Raw genomic sequence first — 25,921 nt, forward strand, 5'->3', positions numbered from 1 at the left:
GTGGAAGCCCAGGTGAGGATCGAGATGGCGAGAGGCTCACGGTCGTTACACCAGGAGCTCAAGCCCTGTCCCACAGGAGCCAGTCTCACCTTGACAGCAAAGCTGCTGGTGAAGCCAACAACAAGAATGAAGCTTCAAACACAGGACATAAAAAAATACTTTTAGATTAAACTTGCAAAATGAAGCAGTAGTTAAACTTTGTTCACTATTTGAGTGACAGAACCTGTTCTATCAACAGTACTATTTCTGTATAATTTTCTTATTAAAATTAAGCTCTTCACTTAATACTAGAAGATAAATCTTTTCTGCAGTACTCTGGATTTCCCAGTATGACAGAGCAAACTATTCATAGTGTACAATAAGCAACAATGTTTACTTTTGGTTTTCCCAGGGGACATCTCGAAATGTCCCAGGAGGGTGGCGAGTGTTGCTGCTTATATTAACCAGTACAAGCAGGTGTCCAGTATGATACTGTAACAATTAAACGAAACACACACTAACACTGGAAGACGCTAAAATATCTCAATCTTGTGTTATTTGCATTGAAAACAGTCTCCACAGCATCAGTGGTTCAAAATTTCTTTTTATTGACCGTTATATCTTTGAGCCACTTCATGTAATTTCAAGTGGTGTACCACTCTCTGTGCTGGACTACTCTAACCCTACAAGTGGTCCATACCATACCAGTCCTTATTTCGGCTGTGACTTACGTACAGTAGTGTTGTCTAATGGTGCAATAACATTTTATTTTTACTTTTCCAAATGCACATTTATTTCTGATTTACTGAGGAACCTCATTTTATTGAAAGAGAGAATCTGCAATATCACCATTTTTCTCCCAGAGGAGCATGGTAAATATAGTTCAAAATGAATGTCAGGAGTTTCATCTTTTTTTAACCAAAGTACACCAAAATGTGCCACTTTAAACACAAAATAAAAATTGTTTGAGGGGCATGCCCTCACATTTCCCTAGCCTTGTAACAGTTTTTTCCTAAACAGCTTTTTTTTTACTCCCTTGTGCACTCCTGACCTTTTTTGAATTGTCTGAATACATAACTTTTGTATTCTTAAAAGCAGCTTTTGCCTCCAGAGAGTCCATTATTCAGCGGCTGGCAGTTAAAAAACACCAAATCTATAAAAACTAAATACAGCACAAAAGAAAAAGACGACCTACAATTTTACACATGTACAAACTCTTACCCACTCTTATGTAAAGACCTTAAGGTCTTCAGAAAAAAATATGTATCTGACCGCCCATAGGTTTATCTTTTTTTTTCTAAAATACTGCATTCTTAAGTTCAATTATGGTTGTACCACTGTTCTCTGATACAACAGTTAATTCATTGTGTGCTACTCAGATCCATGAAACAATAGTGTATAGCAGTTAAGATATGCATATTTCTATGCTATTTTAATGTAATTATTCATTAAGATATTAAATATTTTGGATCCAAGAGATCCTTAAAACCTCAAAAAGTACCCCATTTAAAATTAGGCTTTTTTACAATTCATGCAAGGTTTACTCATTTAACAGAGTTTTACACAGATGCTCCTTATCTAGACAAATGACTTGCTCCAAGCTTCCAAGACCGTCAGCATAAGTCCCTTGACACCTTTACTGCAATGCCCGTTTCTCGAAACACTCTTATTGGAGCTCTGCTAATTTAATGCTCTTTTGGATCTTTTTAGCCATTTAAAGTAGATTCTTCAATGTCAAATGGAAACTTCTTTCAAATAAGTAAGCAAGTAGAAGCCACTGTCATCGGTGTATTGTCTTGTCTTAATTTGTCCTCAGGTTGTATCTGAAAAAGCTAGCTTCATATCATACTATTCAAGCATTCTGTTCAGGCCTTGACTCTTATTTCCACAATATGATCATATGCTACTATGAGCCAGAAAATCTGATTTTTGCACAACCATCCTGGGTTTATAGCACCTGGTTAATTTTTGCACTTACTTTTCTAGATCAATAGACATGCATGCAAAAATTGATTCTAATGCACTGTGACATAAGATCAACTTAAGGATCTTCTCCAACAGCTAGTGTCTGTTTTTTTTTAAAAGCTAGAGAAAATCACTTGTCAAAAGGCATTAAATAAAACATTCAATAAAACTAATTCATTAAAATAAAACAGTGCTAGTCAACAAAATTAACCACAAAATAACATACATTATGATTCCTAAAACATGTCTGAACACTGTAAGTAACCGCATTTCTCACAGACCTGGATGAAAAATGAATGATGCCAATTGCGATCTTCAAGTCAACAACTTACCCAAGACATTAAATACTTGCTTAGTGCATCTATTTTAAAATACAAACAAGTGTTGTAACACTGCTTCTCTCTAAAAAGAGAATCAAGGAAGGTTTGTGAATTAGTCACTTTAAGGCACCAAACGGAAAAAAAAATGATTGTTATAAACCACTATGAAAAAGAATGATCAAATAGAATACAGCAGTACTCATCCATGAAACATTTCTATTCACTAGGAATGCCCAGCTAAATACCCGAGCTTATAAGGAAGACTAAGCAAGAAGATTTCACTGTTTAATTATAAAACTACCCAAAGTTTCTTATCGTAACAACTAACATAGTCATGACCTTTACAATGTCACAATTTTAGAATGAAAGCTTTATCTTCAATCACAAGAGTAGTGAGTAACTGTTCAAATGAAGAAAGATCTTTTCAACAGAGACAAGCTGTTCCATTTTAGAGCCGGGACATTCCATGACACCTCAAGTCTTCCCAGTTTTGTAAACTTTAGAGTGAACTTATAACTCACTCTTTATATTTTAATTCAAAAGTAAGTTCAGTGTTAAGACTACATCTAAAGGGGGGAATAAAATCATCAAAACGTGAGCATACCAAAAATAAACACTGCCAAAAAGACATTGTTTTACAATGTAACTACAAATTCATTGCACATGAGACTGGCCAATACAAATAGTGCAATTCAAGCACAAATATTTTTCTTTCAAAGAATGTTTATTAAATACAGCTCTGTTATATTCTCTTAACAGCCTATTGATATGCAATGAACATACAGTAAGCTTCCATTCTCAAAAAAATAAGAGCATTTTGTATAAAATAAGGGGAAAAAGACATTCACTTGAAGAAAACCACAAAAGATCTCTGCAATTTCACCTCCAATTAGAGACCAAGCAAACAGGCTGAAGAGCTACAAAATATGGAACTTTTCTTGAAAAGATGACGACGAAGGTCTACATACACAAGGAGAGCATGCTAACTCCACACAGAGTGCCTCAGGTCTGGTAATGAACCCAAGGCTCCAGCACTACAAGGCAGAAATGCTAACCACTGTGCTGCTCCCATTAAGTAAATATTTAGTTTAGAACATCTAAATTTTAAATTTGGACTACCTCCACAAGACAAAGTAACCAGCCTATCAATTAAGATTAAGCTACTGTTTTTGGTACCTACCTACTGTAACAAGGTTTTCGAAATAATCATATGCAGGTGAGCACTGAACCCGTTTTGATAAAAATGGCCACCTTAAAACATGGACAGGTCTTCGGCATACTGATTTATGGCGTTAGAAGATGGCAATAATCACCTCAGCCATGGAGCACATGTAGGAACTGTCGATGTGGAAGAAGAGGAAGTGACATGCCAAAATACAAGAGCCACTGTGCAGAAGCACTTTTCAGTTAAAGGCGTTTGTCTTTGAAGAAAAAGTATCCCTAAGTTCAAACAACCTGCTTCAGAAAATAAATCTCTCCTGAAGTCAGGAAGTCCCTCCTGAAGCTAGCATATACAGTGTAAGTGCTGGGTGTTTCTAATATATTACATTTACATCACCCAGCTGTAGAAAAACATTTCCATATTCATGTTTAAATCTGTAAGTGAGTCCTCTGTCAGCTACACAAACCTTTACCCGACTTCTTCTTAGAATGTGCGGTGTAAATCTGTGGAACAATCTTTCCTGGAACACATGATGTGATGACAAAGCATTTAATCAGGCAAATAAAATGAGAAATTGTGATCATTCTGAAAATGATACCTTTAAATCCGTTAAATCACTGAAAACATACAAGGTACGAAAGTACAACACTTCCCCAAAAATAGTTTTAACAACAAAACCCAAAAAAACAATCCAACCTCACTATTGTAAACCAACAGGTTACACCACTGAATGATACAGAATACAAAGATATATTAAACAACACATAGTGACAACAGACCAAGATTGCAACAGAATTATACACATCTGGAGATTCTAAATCATTACTATTAAAATGAGACATTACCAGTATCTGCAGTATCAGTATCTAGTTCACTATCATGAGTACAAAATAAAGGATTTGTTTATGAAAAGCAAATCCAATAAGCACAATTAAACTTACAGAAGACAATGAATTAAGTTTTAAATAACTTTTAATCCTTCTTTAAATAAAATCCTGAAATATTTAGTCATAAATACTGCAAGATGTTGCTATTTCTTTACACCACTTCAACTAAAGTTACATAGCTTTTAGGATAAACACACATTACAGCTTTTATCAAAAGCCCACCTAAGTGCTGCCAGATCATTTGATCTGTCAGCCTTAACCAGGAAAACCAGGATTTTATTTTTTTATTTTGTCCACTAGCCACTGACACAAACCAACTGTAATCTACATGAACCAATATGGTTAATGACTAAGCACAACAAGGAAATTACTAATTCCTAAGCTAGTAGAAGCAACTGACTAAAACAGTAAAGCAACAGCACCCTTATACCATATACAATACATGCTTTACACAACTTGTAAAGTCATTGTTGATATTGTAGCCGGGTCCCAAATAACAATAACCCTAGCATTTTCCATTCTCACTGGCCACTCATGGATCTCCTGTAATGCTTAAGAGCAGCACTGCTTGTGGTAACACAAGGATCAGTTAAAAACAGAGAAGTCAAGAACGCTCCAGTATTACACATGTAAACAAAAACATTTATCAGTAAATATCATGTACACTATACCGTCTACAAAAAGAGATGTGTAGTGAATGTACTGTTGGACAAAATAATCATCAACATGCAGCCTACTTTGTTTCTAGAAAGTAATAGCAAGACTCATGCAACATGACTCAGACATTCCCTGCACCATAAACGCAATGTCCCTTGAGTGCAAGCATTTCATCTCATCATCATCCACTACAAAATCCTATCCCTTCACTCTGTACCATCACAATGCAGGCTGACTCATCCGCCCTCCTGACTGATCCAGTAAAAACCACTATGATCTTGACACATATTTTGAGTCAAAAGACCACAACTATCAGGTGCTCCCTTCTCCACAACTTTGGTAAAAAAAGAAATTCTTCCTAGAAATGACCATCGAAAACAAGGTAATAAAAGCAGAAAAGTAAAACCCACAGCATAATTTCATTTAATAAGTTACAAATGCTTGTGGTTCTCATTTTTGGATTAATGGAGATATTTTTTTGTTTAAAAATCCTTAGAAGACAAATCTTCCACATTTCGCATCATAGGCTCAAGTTTGTTTCCATAATGTCTGATAAATCACGCTTTTCTGGGGTTTATTGCTATCAGACCTGTTCACAGGTCTTGGGCTTCTCAGAACTTCTGAAATATTTTTTTCTGTATCCATTCAAGTTTAATTCCATCAGTTTTCTGCCAATTCACATAATAGTATGAAAAAGTGAACATCTGTAAACATTAGTCATTTTAACACTAAATACTTTGAATCATGATGCACATCCTTTCCTTTTAAATTTAACAGAGCCCCTTCGTTTGTTCATAATGGGCTTTTAACCTGTGGAAGACATGCTAAAACAAAATCTATCTGAACAAATATTGACATGACTATCGGTGGCCTGTCCACCATAATACATTCACCGCTCTTTTAATGAAACAAAAACCAAGCAGCATCTTGCTTCCTCCACTTGACATCTGGAAACAGCAGGCAATTTAGTTGTAGGAAATGATACAGAACATATTCCGCATTCTTAAATCCTAACAATAAAAGAATTGAAATTCTTCACTTGGTAAATTCCAAAATAACTCACATGAAGGAGATCCATCACACTAACCTCATACTAATTTCAGGGAATTGTCAAAGGTGTCTTATCTCTAGTTCCAAGTCATCACAAATTGAAAGGCATCTCCTAATACAGCAATGTATCACTTTCTTATAGGGTTTATTATCTACAAGCAGCATATCTCCTACAGGCACAGATTAGTAACAATCTACATCAGGGCAGATTAAGAGCTCATGGATGCAATTTCTAACCTTGCTTACTGATATTTAAGCAGGCAGTGTTAATCACCATAGCAAGGACGTATAACGTAAAATATCCTTCTGATTAAACAAATGTTTACATTTTTGTCTTGGGCAGACATGTTTGTAATCTGCTAAAACCGAATCTTCTTTTTTATGTGTTAAAATATGATTTGTTGAGGAGATCTTATGCATGCAGTTTATGCATTTGTTGTCAAGGTTTGGCAATCATGCAACAGAGTCAAAGTTGCTTTATGAACTATAGTTCTGCAATTGATTTGGGTGAACAAAGTTTTTGATTATATCCCAAAAATCTTTCTACTCTCTTGTCCGACAAATCAGTTTCTTTTGTTCTTTGCTATAAGTGTTGAATAATCAATGTAAATGGTCTGTTCTTCAATTTGAAGTATTAGCATGACTCTGAGGTGATCTATCAAACCCCCCAAAAAATAGATTACCTCTAATCTTGAGGCATATAAATTTTCAATCTACTAATTCTCAATAAGACGATTTAAGTATTTGGGTGACGTATTGCCCTGGTTTAAGATATCTATTGGTCTTTATTTTGCAGTGAGCACGTTTTTTTCCAATGTGCAGGCACCCTCAAGAACTGAACTCAACTGCTGGAGATAGAACGGCCAAAGCTTTCAAAATTACAATATAGTTTCATTTTTAAAACTTGAAAGGGGAAATAATCTAACGGAACAAAAGTCTTCCAGGATTTGCAGACATTTTTTAAATTGAAAAAATAGCGGCTGCTTTATGATTTATTCGTTAAGACACGCAAGAACATTCAAGGGAGATACTGAAGCAAACCAGACAAACCACTCATTCGTACACAAAGTACAAAATAACAGTTACAAGGCCAGTTCATTCCAAATAATACATATTGTAGTTTTTTGGTTATAGGTTTACTCTATGCTGTTGTAATCCTGCTCTGTGACCGCAAATTACTGAGCCTGAAAACAGCTGTTTTGCGCCTGAATAAACGTTAATCCTGGTATTATCAGAATTTTATTCCAGCACCGATGCTAGATTTAGATTTTCACTCTAAATCTCTATGAGTCTTGTGGGAAAGAGTCAAGATATCAATGAGAGATGTGCGTAACTTGTCCACAGGAACACAAGCTAACCCCATTAAAGTTTTAACAGGACTGTAACAAGGACTGCAGTCAACAGAAAGCGAGTCAGGGTGACGGCTTTCACTTACAGGAACATCATCGCACCAGAATGGCCCTTTTATCTTTTAAATTGTTTAATTTCAACACTGTGTATAAATCACTGACGCTTCAGTCAATACTTTTGCACCATTTCTTTGAATAACGGCACGTTTCGAAACGATGAAGCCGAAGCAAAGATTAAAAGAAATGTCCTCGTATCACGCACTGATAAATACTATTTATCAATGCTTAAACCCACACCAAGAACACCAATCACATACATGTTTGGTGTGTGTAACCCGGGCAAAATATCTACCTTAATATGTCCAGACAACTTCTGCAAAAAGCATCCAGACCTCTTATATAAAAAACTCCTGTTGTACATATACAAACAATATCATCGTATTGAGGCTTTCTGAACTGAAACCTTATTTTTTTAGTGAAAGTTATTCAAGTGAACGTGTACAACAACTCTTACAGTTCTATTAATAATCTAATTTACTAGGTTTCCACTCAAAAATGCTCAATTAAAGATGCCAAAACACGCCATCGTGATAAACACTAACGCTTGTTTCACCGCTGCACATTGAGGTTGCCTTTCTAATTTCCATGCATCACCCTTTTTCAGAGGCTACTAAACGCCATCCACAAGCTATCGAAGCTATTGTTATTATCCCCCAAATCGTCCAATTAGTAAACTCACGTTAAGAAGGGATTCTTTTGCAGCCTAAAATGTATGAAATAATCTTTATTCTAGGCATTCAGCTGATCATCACGTTTTCATATTAAAAAGACACTGCTTCAACATTGTCTCCCTATTGCACATACATTTCAGTGTAGAACTAAATAACAATGCAAGCAATGTGTAACGCTGTGTCCTGGCATGTTAACAGTTTCCATTACAGCGTCTTTTTTTCAATTATGTTCTTTTTTTCTGTAGACATAAAATGTCTCAAACACAATATAGCTAGATTTGATAATGGCTGCCGATCTATTGCCATTTTATACGGCAAAGAAGTCGGGAAGCACACAGATCGGGTCTCCCTTCACCAGATTATCCTCCCCCACCCCTTCAAACATACTGAGGCAATTTGGAAACAATGTCCCCCTGCATCTGCACGCTGCAGCGGCGCTCGACCCTAGTCTGCTGGTTTACCGGATTTGTAAAACGCCGCTATGTCGGCCGCGTCCTTTGCGGTCTCCTCTGCTCCTTCTCCCGCACTCATGGTGGAAAACCAGGCGGCAGCTTGAAATCCTCCCCCGCAATCAAACAAAAAAAAAAAGACAGCGTTTGCTACGGTGTCAAGCACGCGAGGCAATTCTGTGCCCCCTGTCCGAGGCCGTCCGGCGTCTGCAATGCCACACGCACAGGCAGAGTCACTCCTCGGTGCTAGGAGCAGCAGCAGCAGTCCTCCATCTTGGATACCACATCTCGGCAGCGCCGGCCGGCGGCTCTCCCGAGTGGAGCCGAAGGGGAAGTCAGCGGAGGAAGGGGGAGGGCTCGGGGGTCTCCGGGAACCTCCGGAACAGGAAAGGCGCCGGCCGCAGAAACCTGTGAATTGTGAATGAGGCTCTGCACGCTGGGCGGAGGGAGAGGGGGTATACCCTCTGTTGTCTGCTCCCTCGGACGAGTGCACGCCTTTGTCGAGGCCACAGCTTTCCTCTAAACCAGAGAGAGAGCCCCGGAAAATTACCTGCATTTATAGGCTGTGATCCCCCCCAATGTTGCCATTTTAAAGCTTAATTGGGGGGGGGAATTCAGTCAGAGAATGTATTTCTATTTAAAATGACACTGATGTACTGTAGAAAATATCTCATTTGATGAGGAGGTTTTTTTCCCTCAATTAATGGTTTGTCCAGATTGTCTGGAAAACTGAGGCAGGGTTTTGTTTGCAACTGACCACTTCAAACTGCTTGTCGTCACTCCCCGGTTTCGTGCACATTTTAATGCGTGAATCATAATGTGGTGTTGAAAGTAGCGTTTGTGCTGCTTTCGTTCCCGAGATATAGCGCCTTGTTTTTCCGGTGATCACGTGACCATGCACGGTGACTTTGACCTCCAGTGACCCCGTCTGCCGAGTTCAAGCGTGCTGTTACAGTTTAGCTCATACCCTTAACATTATAAAGACAATCAATATCCATAAACATATGACTCTCCTTAGGTGTGAATAATACTAAGACATGACGCATGGCAACAAGTTAACCATCTATGACACAAACCTGTGGTTGTAATGTATGTAAAATCACCGTGATTGTAAGATCTATGGTTTTTATTTTCTAAGGCACGTTTTCCTTTGCTTTCCCTACCGTGACACGCTGTTGCCAAACGCATAACTGTGGGATACCATCACGACAAGACCTCCGCAGCATGTCATGATAGGGACCCCATGTATAAAGCTTGTATATCGCGGCAGCGTATATCACGACTGGTGCCTTGCTTTCATGCCACCCTGGCACCACTGTCGCAACAAAGGTTTCATATCAGGACATGATATACCCAGATAGGACATGTCATGATATATGGACTTTGTGTCGTGACATGGGGTCAGCATATCCTGGTCAGGGTATGTCCTATCGCAACATATGGACTCCATGTCGCAACATTTTGTCGGGATATGTCATATCGTGTTATACAGCCTTCATGTCGCGACATGGACATGACAGATTTTGTCATATCGCGATATAGGGCCTTTCATGTCACGACATGGGGCGGGGCCCTTTTGCCGGGGTGTATCATATCGCGATATGAGGGCAGCTCTAGTCCTCACTGGCTTAGCAATGTTAACTACCCAGCCAGGCTTCAGGCTGAAGTCCTAACCTGAAGTCGGAACCTGGCTGCTTTCAAGAAACAGCTGGATGAGACCCTTGGACCCGTTCGCCTCTAACTACCACCTGACCAAACAGGCTGAATGGCCTCCATTGATTTGTAACCTTTCTTTATGTGCTTATTAAGCCCTTAAACACTGGGTGCTATGATTTCTGATCTGAATAATGAGTTCAGCTATCTAGTTAAGGTCAGATTTGGAATAAAAACTAGAGGACAGTCCCCAAGGACTGAAATATGGACATAGTTATAAGTACATAATGGAGTTCCAGCCATAAGTACTAGCACCCCATGACCAAAGTTAATTTAGGTGGAATCTTTTCTACTCTTAGGAAGATTAAAAAAATGTTCAACAGACTTTAAAAGGATAGTTTTTGGTAACAAATTATTATTATTAAATAGTGAATTAAGTTACTTCAAATAAATAGTACAAACATTTTATATGCTACTCTATGTGTAAAAGCTATTGAGTGCTGTTACATAAACACCTGTTTATATCCATGTAAACATTTTCTACTAAGCATTCTGCAAAGCAGCTCTCTTGTAACACTGGCATATTTATGTTAAATATGTATCAAACAAATGCATAATGGATTACGATTTGTTTTGAACACGGAATATTGGAGACATTTTTTATACAACGTGAAAGGCTCAGTGCTAATTTGCCACAAATACAGTAACTCTGACTTGTAATATTTTTTTAATAAACAAAACTGGAGAAATGAAGAAATCCTTTTCTATACCTTGTGAAAAGTTTGGATTCTCAAACTAGAGCAAATACATGATTGTTTTTTTTAATCACATCTCAGCTCAGCTGTGAAGCCCAGAAGTGACTGAGGACTGACAGCACATCTGCTGAGCTGCAGGTTTTTGACATGTCAGCTAGCACATGTGTGAAATCCTACAATCCAGAAGACTACCTTTAACTCAAGCACTTCCCCCCAACCTTCCTTGCAATACAGCGTCTGGCTAACTCTTACCTCAGAGAGTGCTTGCTGCTGTCTCTCGATAGTTTGACCAAACAAACATTTTATCTTTTGGAATATTGCACTTAAAGTAAATAATATTTCTGTTTTCCAATACAACTGTTTCTGCCCCAGAACAGTACAATGTTGGTTTATTAGTGCATGACCTTTATATGGCAAAAATGAAAGTTTATTCCTTATGAAAGTTCAGTATGATATGCACAGGTAAAAGCGTGGCAAAATGAAATAACGGGAGATGCAAGGTAAAACAAAGATATGTATGATCAAGCAAGATTAGATCAATTATGTATAAGGATACAAGGAAAATTTGAAAAAGCAGATTACAGTACATGCGTTATAAAATATGCGAGAATTTTGAAAAACGCAGATTTACCAAAGCAAACAGAATTTCAGCAGATGATCTATTGAGCAGATATTGCTCATATGGGAGGTAGCAGTTTGATGCTGTGGTAAGCATTGCTGCCTTCCAGTGCTGGGACCCTGGGTTCGGTTCCTGATTTGCAGTGCTATCTGTTTGAACTGTATCTTCACCTTGTGTTCACACAGGTTTCCTCCCACAGTCCAAAACAAGCAGGTTAATTGGCTTCTGGAAAATTGGCCCTAGGTGTAGGTGTGTGTGTATTTGTATTTCTGCCCTGCAATGATAACTATAAAATATCCTTTGAAATGTACAGTACCAGTACTTTGTATTAAATTGTGTTTGTCTTTTAAAACTGTATTGAGATGGCAAAATATAGTGGATCTATATTTTGGTCTATAACATGACACCATTCTCACAGTTTACTCTATTGCAAATAAGGTCTCACTTTGAGGTCTTGTTGGCTGCACTAAACTGTTCTCTGTGATTTAAGTCTGCAGGCCCATTGCTTGCTTGCTGGGATAGACTCTCACTACCCTGCAACCCTGAGTTGGAAGAAGCTGTTAGAAAATGGATGGATGTTAATATAGGACAGTCTTCTCTGTTTATCTTGTATTTTACTTCTCTTGTAAATTTACTTGTGAGTTTTCATAGAGCCAGTAATTGTATTTTACAGGAGAAATCAATTGCTCATTCTGGCCTGCCATTCTTCAGGATTTGAAAACTTATGTAAAATAATATGATCAGAGAAAATGTTTTTTTTTTCAGAGAAGTACATATTTGTATGATTCACAATGAAGTGCAATTACAGTACATGCAGTATATGTTGCATAGAAGCATGAAATACATAATGCACAGTATATACTGTAAATGACAGCAGATCCAAAATTAAAACTCATCATTGTAAGTTTATTTCATCCAGTCCTGGATGAAAGCCTCGACAAGATTCTTCCATGAACATCTTCAACTATTCCCCTTCAGGGATTGTATCTTGTCATCTTATGTCAGTGTTTTTTCTCTTGATTGTGTTGTGTCTCATGGGTTCAAAGTCAATATTTCTTAGGTCAAACAAAAACCATTTTCTTGCAATGTTTTTAGGACATAAAACATTGAAGTCTCTTTCAATGATATCATATACTCATGTTTGGGTTTCATCTCATTCATTTTCTGTCTCTTCATATTTCCAGCAAGCATTTGTTACATGCTTCTTTGAGTGGTATAATCAATACCTCGGATGCTCACAGGAGTCTTTTGAGAGAGTACAACCTTTATTTTGTTAGCAAAAACACAGCTTTATGGCAACTTACTTAATTTCACTGTTCAGCATCATTCTGTTGATCTACAGGAATTGGAACAACTTTTCCATTGATTGACATGTGATAGCCCAATATCATGGTTAGAACATTCCCACACCCTCTAAATTAAAAACATATTCACTTAACCTTCAATGGAACTCTGCAGACATAGTTTTTGTGGTGTTTGTCTTGACAAGTGTCTCACAGTAAGCAGCTGATGGATAGTCTCTTAACTCTAAGATTAGTGATGACACTTTTGTCACCAAAACACCTTGCATTTGTATGAATGTTGCTCTTGCATAAATATGATTCATCTGTTTACGTACCAACCTGTTTGCAACCTGTACCTGAAACAAAACAGATCCTACTTCCTCAGTTGTAATTCCTGGCAACCACAGCAGACCTCAGACATAATTTTGAATGAGAACAAGAACTCTTGTCTTGAATGTTTAAATGCTGCCGTATTTGTCATGACTTTCGTTCTGATCACTCACCTGTCTCACCTTCCCTATCAGGTTTGGAAACAGCAAATTCAAACACGTGAGTGGTCAGTGTTTCAGGGGAAACTCTGTCAGGGAGGACCCAGTAGTGGTATGTGGGGTCATTCTAGAACTGAAACAAAGCAGACTGAGAGGTTCTTCCAATGTTCCACCAGCAACACAAAGTACTTTTCATTCCAGTGGCACTAAGGAAGAGGTGAGTACCTTCGTCCATACTTCTGTGCTCATTAGTGGTCTTTCCGCTAATCCATTGGAATGCCATGGAGCTGTTTTCATGTGTCCTTTTTGCTTCATGTGAGTTTGGAACGTCACGCAGTCTCAAACTGTACCATTTTACAGATTAAAAATGTGGGTAAGCCATGAATTTGGACAGATTGTCAGTATCTGTGATTTTTCTATAGTTGCAACAGATGAATGGGATTTCCCTTCGTTACCACATCCTTTCATTTTAAAAAAGCAAACAAACAGGAACACAGAGGTTGAGAATTGATCCACCTCGTCAATGTGCATTCTGCTCCAGAATGCTGTTATTGTCACAGTGTTTGACGTTGCCCAATCTCACTGTCAATGCCAGCCTACAGGCTATAACTTCCATTTTCAGCGTGAAACACTGCTGCTTGCCCTTGGAGTGGACTTACAGCTGAGGCAATAACTAACTATGCTGCCAACTCAAGTGATTTAAGGAAATACTGAAGACCCTAAAGAACTACTGATGGCCAGCAGTTAATATACAGACACTTTTATATACTGTACATAAAATCTTTTCAAAAGTGTATGTACACAAAATCTCTCTTGAGCATGTTTTGATCATTGAGATTTTTTTCTGTGGCAAAAACGTGAAGCATAAAATCAACCAGACAATTCTGATATCAGCCTGGCAAATTGCTTTTCCACGAAACACTGCCATCTTCAGGTGTTTTCAGCAAATATACTTATCTTGTGACATTATATAATGACGATAAGCCTCCTTTATATTTTGGATACTATATCTAAAAATCCTTCATTTTCCAAGAATTATTCATTCGATCGGTCAAAATTATCACTTTTTTATAATATCATTTACAAGGTGCATTTCCTGCTTTAAAGATTTCCTTCATGGGATTCAATTAAGCAGACGGAGTTTTACTTAATGCATTCGATTAGACTACAATTTTACTTCACATATTCACATATCCTCCTCACCCTGGAATTTCCAGAGTTATAAACGAGTCTAATAGGTCTATAATGTGAGAAATTCTTCTGTCGTCTGTAACTACTTTTTAACTACTTTTGTCCATCTGATTTACAGCTATAAAAATTATTCACTGCAATTCAAAGTTAAAAATACAAACTGTAATGAAGGCACGTCAAAAAAAGAATATAGCCAGTATGCACCAGGGATGGAGGTGGATGTGAAATGTGAAATTCTGCTGTACTGTACGCTCATTGTGTATTTTGTCTCAAAATACAATATATGTATTAAAATTTTATTTTAAGAAAACGACAAAATAGTAAAGATATTTAACTAGTCTATTGGAATACAATACAGGATCACTTGATTTTGTTGATAGTGGGAAAGCATGCTGAAAAGACGGTGTCGTCTCCAAGGAAACCATTGACAACAACCTCGTGAGAAAGTACGATCCAAGAGCAAGGAAACAAAACAAATGCAGTTGCATATCCATTTCCTTCCAAATTGCATGTCGATGATCCTTAAAAAATCCACCAGAAGACAATGGAAAACCAAAGGAGGGCTAAAAGCGCCAATCCTGCGTTCACGTATTTTACAAAAAGTACCCCAAATAAAAACGCAGAGTTGAACGCACGTTCGATGAAATCCAACTTCAAGAGCAGGCCAAATCAACATATCGCCCCTGTGGAAAACATAAAGGAAATACAGGTTTGTTAATATTTAACTTAACTTGTTAGATTTTGCAGGACCGGTGTAGTTTATAGAATGCAATGTTCCTCGTTGAGGATGTCTGAATCAACAGAAATAGCAATCCGGCCGTTCTTATTGCTTATAAAACTGTAAAGGAAACTTATAATATAACAAACAAAAAAATCAAATATCAAACATTTCCAGGCGCAACTGTTTTGCATGCTGAGTATTTCCTTAGTCGCTAAATCTTAAATAAGCAGGGCATCGAGGTACAGACTGTCGGTGTAGTTTCTATTCTTTCGGAAGACTGCGCTCAAGGAAATCTGCAAATTTGCATCGCTGCCTTGTTATTGTAATTTGTCCTCAAAAGTCACTTTTTTCTTACCCGTGCGGTTTCAGGACAGTTGAATAATGAAATAAGACGAATTTTGAATTTCATGGACAGTAAATGCCTTGTACTTAGGGTGGTGTGGCTTCATAAATTTATATTTTATCGCTGAGCATATTTGAAAGTAATGTAATATCACAGCACATTAGATGTAGTTTACTCGTCCCCCTCAGTCTTGTGATTAGGATGCTGAACCTCATTTTGAAGACGTCACGCGTGATCAAGGAGGCTCCAGGCCACTACAGCGAGAGCTATATTTATTTCGGTGCCCCCTATAGAAATCTCTCAGCATAAATAGCCTAGTTGTTACTTAATTGCTTGTTTGTCTATCTTTAATACACGTGGAATTCACACACCTGTTACCCAGTGAAGGTACATTTAACATCCAATGGCCCAGGATGTGAATTAAGTTAGCAGTAACGATCGATAGTTTAGACAAAAAAAAAGACAAAATGCTGTATTAGAAACATGACCAGTACAGAGGAAGGGAGTATTTTGGGGATTATTGGGGAGGTAGGTTTCCATTTTGTTTTTATTGTACCACGAAAACCAAACCCAAGCACGGAATAAGTTTTATTGGGTAAATGAAGAAGCTAGGCAAGTTGAAGTTTCAAGAAAAAGCTGTGTGCTGTTCTTATTTGATATATTGTATTGTAGTTGAAAAATAATTCTGAAAAATATTGTTCTTTACTCGTAGTTGTTTACAGAAATCAATTGATGTTGTACCCTTCCTGAAGCGTCGAAGAAAAAGCAACATTTTGTTGATATTGTTACATTCGACACCAGGGCTTAAACAAGTTTATTTACTATGTGACATGATATCAAAATGTTACTTATTAACATTTTATGTCTGTTCACATACGAGCACATTATTCATTAACTTTAACCGTCTGTTGCATTCAGAAAACAAAATAACAATACGCACCAGCAAATATGTGGAAATTGTTCTGGGTAGTGTCTGCTGTTCAAGTTCGGTAGAGATTTTTTTTAAACTTAAAAAATAACATATTTGAAAGAAAAGGACATGACATACGCTGTACAAGTAAGTTCGTGAGTTTTTTTTTAAATAAACCCGAATTATTAAAATTGTGAAGTATTTAATTATAAAATGCAGTTAAAACACTTTTGCATTAAAGGAGATCTGTATAAAGAAGTTCTGTCGTTCTTCAAATAGCTTTCCTTAATTTCGTCTTTTACATTTTCTCAATTTAACTTTTAAATAAATCCATATATATTTTCAAAGAGTTCAGCTAAAGAGTTTACTAAACCAATTTTTGTACAGCAACTGACTTATTTTCTCAAGATGCACATGCCCTTTTATCTTTGAATAAATCACTTGATGGTTGTGGTTAAGATATGATTGATTTGTGCCAGGCTTATAAGACAAGGACACAAAACTTCCACAGAGTGACAGTGTCAACAGTGGAGAACTACAAAGCCAGTTTGAGCATGTTCATGGATTTGAACTCTTAGACTGTGGAAGATGTGCTATGGTTCAGTGATTGTTGTGTAAATTAAACTATATAAAAATGAAACACTACATTTGTGGAATACAGATCAAACTGACTGCTGAAGAACGTAAAAGATAATCAGAGGTTTGCTTTTTGAAATTAAGGAAATGCAGATGAAAAACATCTTTAATTTCTCCTGTATTGTTTTTTCTTGCCTGTTGCTCGCCCTGTTACTGGCGGGGCACAATCTGGCAGGTCTTGTTGGCCACATCTAAATTGTCGATTTCTGAGCACTTGGAACAGTTCAGTTTTAACCACTGAAATGGGTACTTTTGATTTAAGTTAACCAATTATCTGAATTTACTCATGAGTTCCATGACAAATTGACATATACAATATGCTGGACTGTGATTTTCCAGGTCCAGACCTGACCTGCCCTTCTGTTGAATACCTGGCACCAACTACAAAATAGTTGGGGAAAAAACGTGAAATCGAAGCACCAGGATGCACACAGGGAGAGCTAAATATTGTCCCACATAGCTGGCAAATGCTTTGGAAATAGCTGAAGTCGGCAGCTTTACAAAAACTACTGCATTATACAGTACCTCTTTACTGTATCTCTTCATGATCCAAGTATTCTTTCATTTCTGATTCTTTAAAGCAGATTTGTTTTGCAGCTACAGTCCCTGGCAGGTCCTTATAAGAAGCAATTTCACAAGCTGTCCATGGTATAGCTGTATAGGGTGGAAGAGATATTGATCACTCATGGCAAATAGTAAATTTAGGGCTAAAAGATAAAAAAAAGAATCCTGCTGGATTAATAGGAATTTACTAATCTCCTTTCAGAGAAATGAAAGCAGCCTGAGAGACTTTGGGGGAAACAAACCTGAAAATCGAAAAGTGCCCAATTATAAAACTCACAATACAGTTTCAAACCAGTATTATTAGGTAGCATATGACCTATATATGTGCTTATTTATCAGGAAATAAGTCTATAACAGTCAGTAACAGGTGGCTTTTTACATTAGACACCTGATGGAAACAAATCCACATAGGTTTTTGTCTGACTGTGGCCCAGGTTAGAGTAAAATCTAATACTATTCTGCAAATTGCACATCACAGACTATCGCTTGATGGCAGTTTTCTGCTGGATAAAAGGTAAAGGGTTTTCACTGGATAAAGCCTCTGGAAGGGAAAAAGCTGACATTAGGCTTGATGTGTTTCACATGTCACAAAGAGAGTATTATTTCTCCAAGACAAAGTGATTTTGTGAGGCTTTAAGCATGCAGGTCAGGAAATTGTGTAATTTTCTTCTAGTTTCAATTAGTCTGAAGTCAGTTTCTCATCTGGGTACTGTGTTTGTTTAAAATTCCTGAAGGATACTTCCATGTTAATAAAACACTTTAATCTAAAGATTATAAATACAGCTGTATAGTCACTGACATTGGATAGATTGTACAGATACAACATGCATTTATGTAAATAAGAGCAGAAAATCTATACAAAACCTTTATTTTTTTTATTTAACTGGAAATTGCAAATCCTTTCTCCGTGGAATCACTGCTGCTTTGATTATTTAAACAGTAGTTTAAGTCAGGCAATGAATTTTGGGAAACAAAGTTGGTAAAATATAAAATTCGTGCGGTGGTGTGGGACAACCCTTAATCTGCTGGTAAAAATATATTTACGATAAGCAAGTCAGTAATCTTCTGCTTCGTGTATCGGATGAATGACTATCCAGTTTCCAACTGCTTTATGACTCGCTTTTTGTAGATTCACAACCTTAATGTTATGTGGCGCCCTCTGCTGTAACCACCCAGCAATTGATTCATCAGTATAAAATGTGATATCAGATCCAAATTTTCTTACGTGGATTGTACTGTATTTTAAGGTTTCTCGTACAAAACCCCATTTACGGTTCATTTTATCAGTAGGGTATTATAGTTTGTGTTGAATGATATTGTATTGTTTATATAACGATATTTACTATCCCTTCAGTAATTTTCCGTCCGCTGTTCATTATGTGAGTCATGAATTTTCATTTGATTTCTTTCTATGTAAGTAATAAAAATAGTCATTTCATGCTACGATAAGCAGTTAATGTGTCAACCGTATGATGTTTATTGTAAAATATGTCTGAAGAATATAATGCAAATTCAATAAAATGACACATTTAAAACGTCGCAGGATTTTAATTGGTTTTGTTTCTAGGATTATGACGCTAGGTGGCAACGTTTTCTAACTGTTGGGGATTAAAAATGACGTAGCACAGCTCATCGTTCTATTTAATATACTGTATTTTCTGTTTATTGATGAACATTCAAGCATTCCTTAATACTGATTTTGAGTTCAAAGGAATGGTATTGATCAGCGATTTCACATAGAAGTGTTTAGGGTGTGATTACCTTAAGGAAAATGAAACACTTCCTGTAAAAAAGATGCTACTCGTGCATGAATTAATAACTACAGTGTCAAGCAAACTAGCAGTTACATTGGCATTCTTTAATTGAGTATTCTGATCTCTTTCAGCATGGTCTCAATCAAATAACATTTTTTTTATTTTCATCCCTTAGTCTTATTAGGATGCCACTGATGGTTCTATCTTACTCTGGTCTGTTAACTTAAGGCGATGATTTAGTCAAAGTAATTTACTTTAGAATTTGAATACTTCAATGTAGAATATAATTGAAAAGGAAAATGGATGAGTACTGTTTCAAAAACAGTGAGGTATGTACAGTTTATATTTTAATCCTCTGTAAACTGGTGAACAGCTCTCATCTTGTAGGATTCCCAGTTGTTTCCATTGAGATGGTTTCAGTGACCATTTTCATGAATTATTTATAAAAGTACTCTAGTTACAGAGTTTCTCTTAGTGGTTTGGTTTACTAGAGAAATAACTCTTAAACCCATTAAATATTTATAATCGCTACATCTTTCACATTAAAATATTTTAAAAATGTACTGTACATAAAACCAATTTCTATCTATGCTGTTTCTTTTCAAAGATATATTGGGCTTATGGCATAAAAATAGGACTCTGAGTATAATGTGTTGTGGGAGAATTTTGCATTTAACATTTCAGTGATAATGATTTTTTCTGTTCCATTTAGGTGAAGCTTAGTGTTAGCCAGCAATGTATAGGACACATCAGTGAGGCTGGCACTGAGGGTATCTTGTCTAGTCCCCCCTGGGCAGCAGAGATTCTGTCACAGGCCAGAAGGCGTTTGACCCATAAAGTGGAGTCTCAGAGTTGACCTTGTTTCTTTACATTTGAAAATAACATATTACTCAGGTTGGAACCTTTCCAGACCAACAGTCTTTAGTCATTTTAATTTTGAATAATAAAAAGATATTCCCTAGTTGGCTATGCTAAGCTATCAGCAAATGTACTTTTTGTGTACAAGAATAGTGTAACTTAGATTATAACCATGGAAGACTTTCCAAACTCGCATGTATTGAACCAATTTGCTCCAGGTTCTTGGGAATGTGAGAGAGGTCTTACTGGTATTTTTGATACTTGTGTAGGTTCTCACTATTTGTTTGTATATGCGCTGTAATACAGTATATTAACTAACACTATTGTAAAAATAGAGTGATTAGAATGTCAGCATTCTTATCTTGAACAGTCTTGTTATTACATCTTTTGCAGTCTTGTCATTAACAATATTATTATATGTTTCTGTGTTGCTGCAGTCCACTTGTAGGACCTTCTAAATAGGAATTAAGGGAATGAAGATAAGCTTTTTATCAATAAAAGAAAGCTAGAAATATGGTTATTTAAAATACATTTTCCAAAATTATCATTCTGACTTAAGAAAATGTTCCCTAATATAAGGTAAATCATAAGAATAAATGCATTTAAAAAAATTAAAGGTCTTGGGAGTGGAAAAAAAATGAAAAACAAATTAAGAACTGTGTAAATTATAAATTACAACATGTTCTAACAAAACAGCTCCCTGATGGAGTAAAGGAGACTGGAATCTTTTGAAAAGTTACCATGTTGTGATACAGGAGTGCCGATAAGATGTAATTCTGACCTTTATAATAGTGAAACAGGTCATCTGCTGCTCTGTAGGTGAGTTTAGTAAGGCGATATTACTGTGATGGTAATTACCTTGGCTGAAGGGATGATATCTAATCCCTGAAGAGTTAGTTAGCAACCTTCGGGAGGAAAAACTATATTTTAATTTGGATTCTGAATTAAACTGTGACCTCTGGATAGGGAAAATTAGATTCTGACTACCAGTGCATGCAAGTGGGCTCAGAATTCTAAGGTCTCATGAATAATAATAGAGATTAAGAGGGAGGATTCTGTTAGAATTGCCGTCAGCGGTGGAGATGCTGCACTTTAAAACTGACCACCAGAGCAAGGTAAACTGAATAATAATCATTGATGTTGATCGTGTCAGTCATCGTGTTAAAGTTAGAAAAGATCTATTAAGATTCAGCAAGGTGCTTTATAATCTTTTGTGCTCTGCAAGGCAATGTGTTTTTCAGAGTTCATCATGGTGGTTTAATTTGTCTTTTTCATTAACTGCTTTTTCTTGAAAGGATTGAGGTGAAGGGTTATCTTTGTCTTCCAATACCAAAATTAAATCATTTCAAGTACATAGTTCATTAGAACTTTGCATATTTTTCTTACTTTTTTGTATAATAAATATTTGGGTTTGAGTTGACCAATATTCCTTCTGGGAAATGTAATATTAGAACCAACACCATAAGATGTTTTAATTGGTTAAACCTTAATTATGTTCTGCGCTTTTTAGGTGTTTTTAGGTTAAACTGTCAATAAAGATTTTATATTAGTTTGCAGACAAACTCAGATGCACCATAAAATTAAGAACATAATGTGTTGGTAAGATCAGTTCTGTATGTTTTGAAACTATTTTATCAGATAATATCATGAAAATAAACATATAATTACATTTTTTTTCTGTGGTGGCCTACTTCCAAAAGTAACATACCACATAATTTTTGCACTGAGCTGGAGTGGTATCCTCTTGATTTCAACCTCTTACAGATTAATTGTTCTGATATACAGTATACAGTATGATATTATGTGACGTCATGTTAAGTAAATCAAGTTGACTTTTCTTGGTTACCTAGAAGCACTTACCTGATTACATGGCAGATTCCCAGTTTAATCATTACAATGCAATCACATCTGATTGCCTTTGGTATTACACATTACAACAAACACTGTAAGGGTTTCTTGCCATTTTATCTGTCAGACTGAAGTGCCTTATTGGTATTAGTTGGTACAGTCTATTGATTAATGTAGATTTCTAGTTGTGAAGCTTAAACAATCTTCTCAGCCGCTTTGTTTAACTTGTCTATTTGCCAATGGCTTCTTGTTGTATGAATAGCTAATACAAACACCTAACAGTCCATGGAAAACAAGCACTATAATGGCATGCTATAAAAGCAGTCTGAGCCCATAAAAAGGCCTTTTAACTCACCTTAAGTACTGTATTTGTGAGAGAAGTTCCATTAGGTTCTTAAGGTACTGAGGTGTCTTATGGTTTTGAGGTTGCAGTAAGAATTGTTAAAATGTCTAGGGCATTTCGAAAGCATCTCTGGAAGCAAAGTGTTACAAGAGTCCTCAAGGTAAGAGATCTAAAAAAATTCTGTTGTAGATGACTGGGTTTTCTGCTTTTCTTTTGCTTGAAATAAAAGGCCAGGAAATACTTTGTTAAAGTTCCTTCATGTCTGATTGTGAGATGAGAAGACTTCCTGCTATCTTTTAGCAATTTTTTAAAAATCTATTTGGGTTGTGAAATTAATGGACTGTAACTACTGATAAGGGAAATATTTTTTTATTACTTGATTGTTTATATAAACTTAAAGTGGTATATTAAGATGTACAAGCATCTTTACTATGGGAATTACAGTTTGAAAAATTGAAGTGGGTCTTGGAAAATAATATGCCAATATGTGTTTACTTTATGAAAAATTTAAATGTGCATGTACTGTACTGTAGCTAGAAGGTTACTCTGTTCTCTTGTGTTAAATATTACTAATTTGAAGTTGTAATGATTAGCGTTTTTCCTTTATATTTTTACCTTTCATAATATGCAAATAAGCATTTAATTGCACTTGTGCATAGGACAATAAATTGAACTGAACTTTTATAAGTTTTATTATCATAGGATAAAATTAAAAGAAAACTGAGTAACTGCAACATTTTGATGGGTTTTATTTCAATATCACAAATTCATTTCACATTGTTTACAGGTCTAGTGTATCTCGGAACTATATATATGTTTAATTTAGCAGAAATAACATTTAATTTAATTAACATGTATGATGAAATAAAAGTACAGTATGCACTCCACACTTTTTGCTAAGGTGTCTTTTAAAGGTAACGAACGGTGTTTTAGAAACAGAAAATGTACATTTTATGTTACAAACTAAATCCTTGAGAACAGTGTTTCCAAAAATAAAAAAGGAAACAAATAAGACCATATCTTTTGGTCAGATGTATCAATAAATCTGTTTAGTTGCTCTACTACATAAATATTTCAATGTGGTATTCTTTGAATAGTTTATGTATATCGTCTGTTCATAGTAAAACAGAGCAACTATTCCATCTAATCACCCCATATAAGAGACCGGTTATCTGAAATCGTATGTGTTGTTTAATGAAAAGTGTTAGTATTTTAGCCCAGCCTGCATATGTAAACTGGAGTAAGCTAAGAATATCTGAATAAAAGTAATGTATGCTGTAAGAGAAAGATTTTTTTAGGTTATTACTCTGTAACACGTAATTTTGTATTTCTAGTATAAACTGTATGTCTAAATAACCTAAAATATTTTATTTTTAGTAATATTTCTCTCTCTCATTTGTTTTATAGATCTACTTTATTTTTTGTACTGTACTTGAACTTTTACCTTTACTTGTTTTCTGCAAGATAAAAAGCACAAATATCCTTTTTCACCCTTGTTATTTACACTAAGGAAAAGTTTTTCTGCATTTAATTATGCTGATGCAAGGTCTCACTTGATACAGTGATGGGGAGCGTTTCTCTTCCTGACACTGTTGTTTATCAGTTTGCTCCACAAATATGACCCAGGCTGAAGTTATCATGTGATAAGAGTAAGAGTCCACCTGTTTCACAGCAACCGATTGTGTTTTCGTTTCTTATTCCAGCCATTCCTTTGACATCTTTGGTTGGTATTGATTTATTTACCACAAGCAAGCAGGGTCCTTGTTTTTTACACAGGTCAATAAGCTTATTAATTTTCTCATGTCCAGGCTTGTTGACTGATTCTGACATCAAGCCAGAATTTTTCCGCACTGAAAAAGATGAATACAGTTAATTCAGTGACCACGGGATGCTTAATATGGATACATTTTTCAGACTATTTGAAAATGCTGTTCTTTAGTTACAGTAAGAACTATATTTACTCTATTAGGATGAACTACACTATCAAAAATTAAGCAGCATGTGCTCAATAATAATAATATTAATACAAATAATAGAATGAAGAGAATGAAAGAACTCTACAATGCTATAAAAATCCAATTTTATTTAGAAAATATTCATTTTCTTCATCCAAAATGTCCATTATGAATATTGGTAAACTAGTAAGAGTTCAAAGCCGAATGAATAGATTTGTTAAATCTTTTGTTGTACGCAGGTAAGAATAATGTTTTAGTCTTAAAGAAGAATTCCTGAGTCAACACAACATTTTTGTACAAAACATTTTTTGTTCATTTTTAAGTAAATGTTTTATGCCATCAAAATAATTAACTTGTGGGGCTCATAAGACCTTTAATTTATTTATATTTATATTTTTATGAAAAAGCTCCTAGTTGGCCTCTTCTTAGACTTTTAGGTTTTAAGCAAGTAGACCATTCTTGTGGAGATTACTAAGATCACTTCTCAATGTCTGCAGTACTGCAAGTTTTCTGGTCAGTGCCAATCAAGAATTCAAGCACCGTAAGAACACCTTTATTTTTCTATAAAACATCTCTTGCTTTGAATTAAACTACCTACTGTATTAACTACATGACACAATGGAGTCTGTAAACATCTCTAATACAGAGTTCTTTCAATTCCTGCTTTACTTAACACCTTGTAGAAGCTAGACAAAAAAACAGAAAATTGGTTGTAACATGGTAGGAACAAAGAATGTGTTTCAGGTTTTAAAGTGATCATTTTGGTATTTGTAGCTAATAATTTTAAGATGTTTGAGGCGTCATTCCGTCAATCCTGGGAAAAAAATAAAGGGACAAGTTGTTTCAGCTTTTAAAGTGCTTTACAAAGTGTGATAATTTATTAGCTTGCCTTTTCAATGTTACCTAGCAGCAAAGCAGATAAAACGTACTGCAGTGTTTCCTTACTGTTTCATGGGGAAGCCCTCAATTCCCACTGCTAATGGATGCAGCTGGTCTTTTCCATGGTTTAATTTAACGGTGTTTGTTCTACCTGTTAGTGTTTACATTAGTATTGGTAGATGGTGTATAGATTGCATAGTTACTGCCACCCAGTTAATCAATGTGCTGTAAAACAGTTCAGGAGACAACAAGGTGTAACCCTTTAAGATGTAAAGAGAGAAGTCTGGATGTTGTTCAGGACAAACAATGCTTTTCAGTAGTGTGGCCATTCATCTTTGTCTCATTTTTTTTAAAACTAACATAGCATAACTGAGTACACAAAGGATTACTACCTTTTCTGAATAGGAGAAGGTGTACACTTTTTGGAAACTACTGAAAAGCAGTAGGACTGAATTCTGTCCATACGATAGCCTTGAAGATGCATCCAGTGTTTGATGTTGTGACTCCCCAAAAGTAAATGCTGATCTCTGCTTACAGTCACTTGCACTTAGAAAAACAGTGGCCATAAAGAT

The 25,921-nt window shown here is 36.0% G+C and overlaps 2 protein-coding genes and 1 long non-coding RNA gene across 9 annotated transcripts in view; 1 reads left to right on the forward strand and 2 right to left on the reverse strand.

Moving 5' to 3' along the window:
- The window catches only part of triob (trio Rho guanine nucleotide exchange factor b), a 141,757-nt gene extending 132,707 nt beyond the window's left edge, over positions 1-9,050 (reverse strand). For 2 of the 4 annotated variants that reach the window (XM_069195264.1, XM_069195262.1), the window contains exon 1: positions 8,562-9,050. In XM_069195264.1, the coding sequence (XP_069051365.1) occupies positions 8,562-8,631 (70 nt within the window). In that variant the 5' untranslated portion in view covers positions 8,632-9,050. The remainder of the gene's footprint in view (positions 1-8,561) is intronic. The other 2 variants (XM_015356925.2, XM_015356922.2) reach the window with 1 other exon arrangement.
- Positions 9,051-14,859: 5,809 nt separating this feature from the next.
- Positions 14,860-16,592, reverse strand: LOC138241592 (uncharacterized). 2 transcript variants are annotated; one of them, XR_011190841.1, is made up of 2 exons: positions 16,543-16,592; positions 14,860-15,221 (listed from the first exon to the last, which is right to left on the reverse strand). It is a non-coding gene; the product is annotated as an uncharacterized lncRNA (long non-coding RNA). The 2 variants fall into 2 exon arrangements; XR_011190842.1 differs by lacking the exon at positions 16,543-16,592 and adding an exon at positions 15,615-15,828.
- Positions 15,083-25,921, forward strand: part of dnah5 (dynein, axonemal, heavy chain 5) — a 77,345-nt gene continuing 66,506 nt past the window's right edge. For 2 of the 3 annotated variants that reach the window (XM_015357045.2, XM_015357046.2), the window contains exon 1: positions 15,083-15,247. In XM_015357045.2, coding sequence (XP_015212531.2) covers positions 15,083-15,247 — 165 coding nt within the window. Of the gene's footprint in view, positions 15,248-16,570; positions 16,660-25,921 lie in introns of those variants that run through there. The other variant, XM_015357048.2, reaches the window with a different exon arrangement.

Source organism: Lepisosteus oculatus, chromosome 10, assembly GCF_040954835.1.
Source record: "Lepisosteus oculatus isolate fLepOcu1 chromosome 10, fLepOcu1.hap2, whole genome shotgun sequence".
Taxonomy (NCBI): Eukaryota; Metazoa; Chordata; class Actinopteri; order Semionotiformes; family Lepisosteidae; genus Lepisosteus; species Lepisosteus oculatus.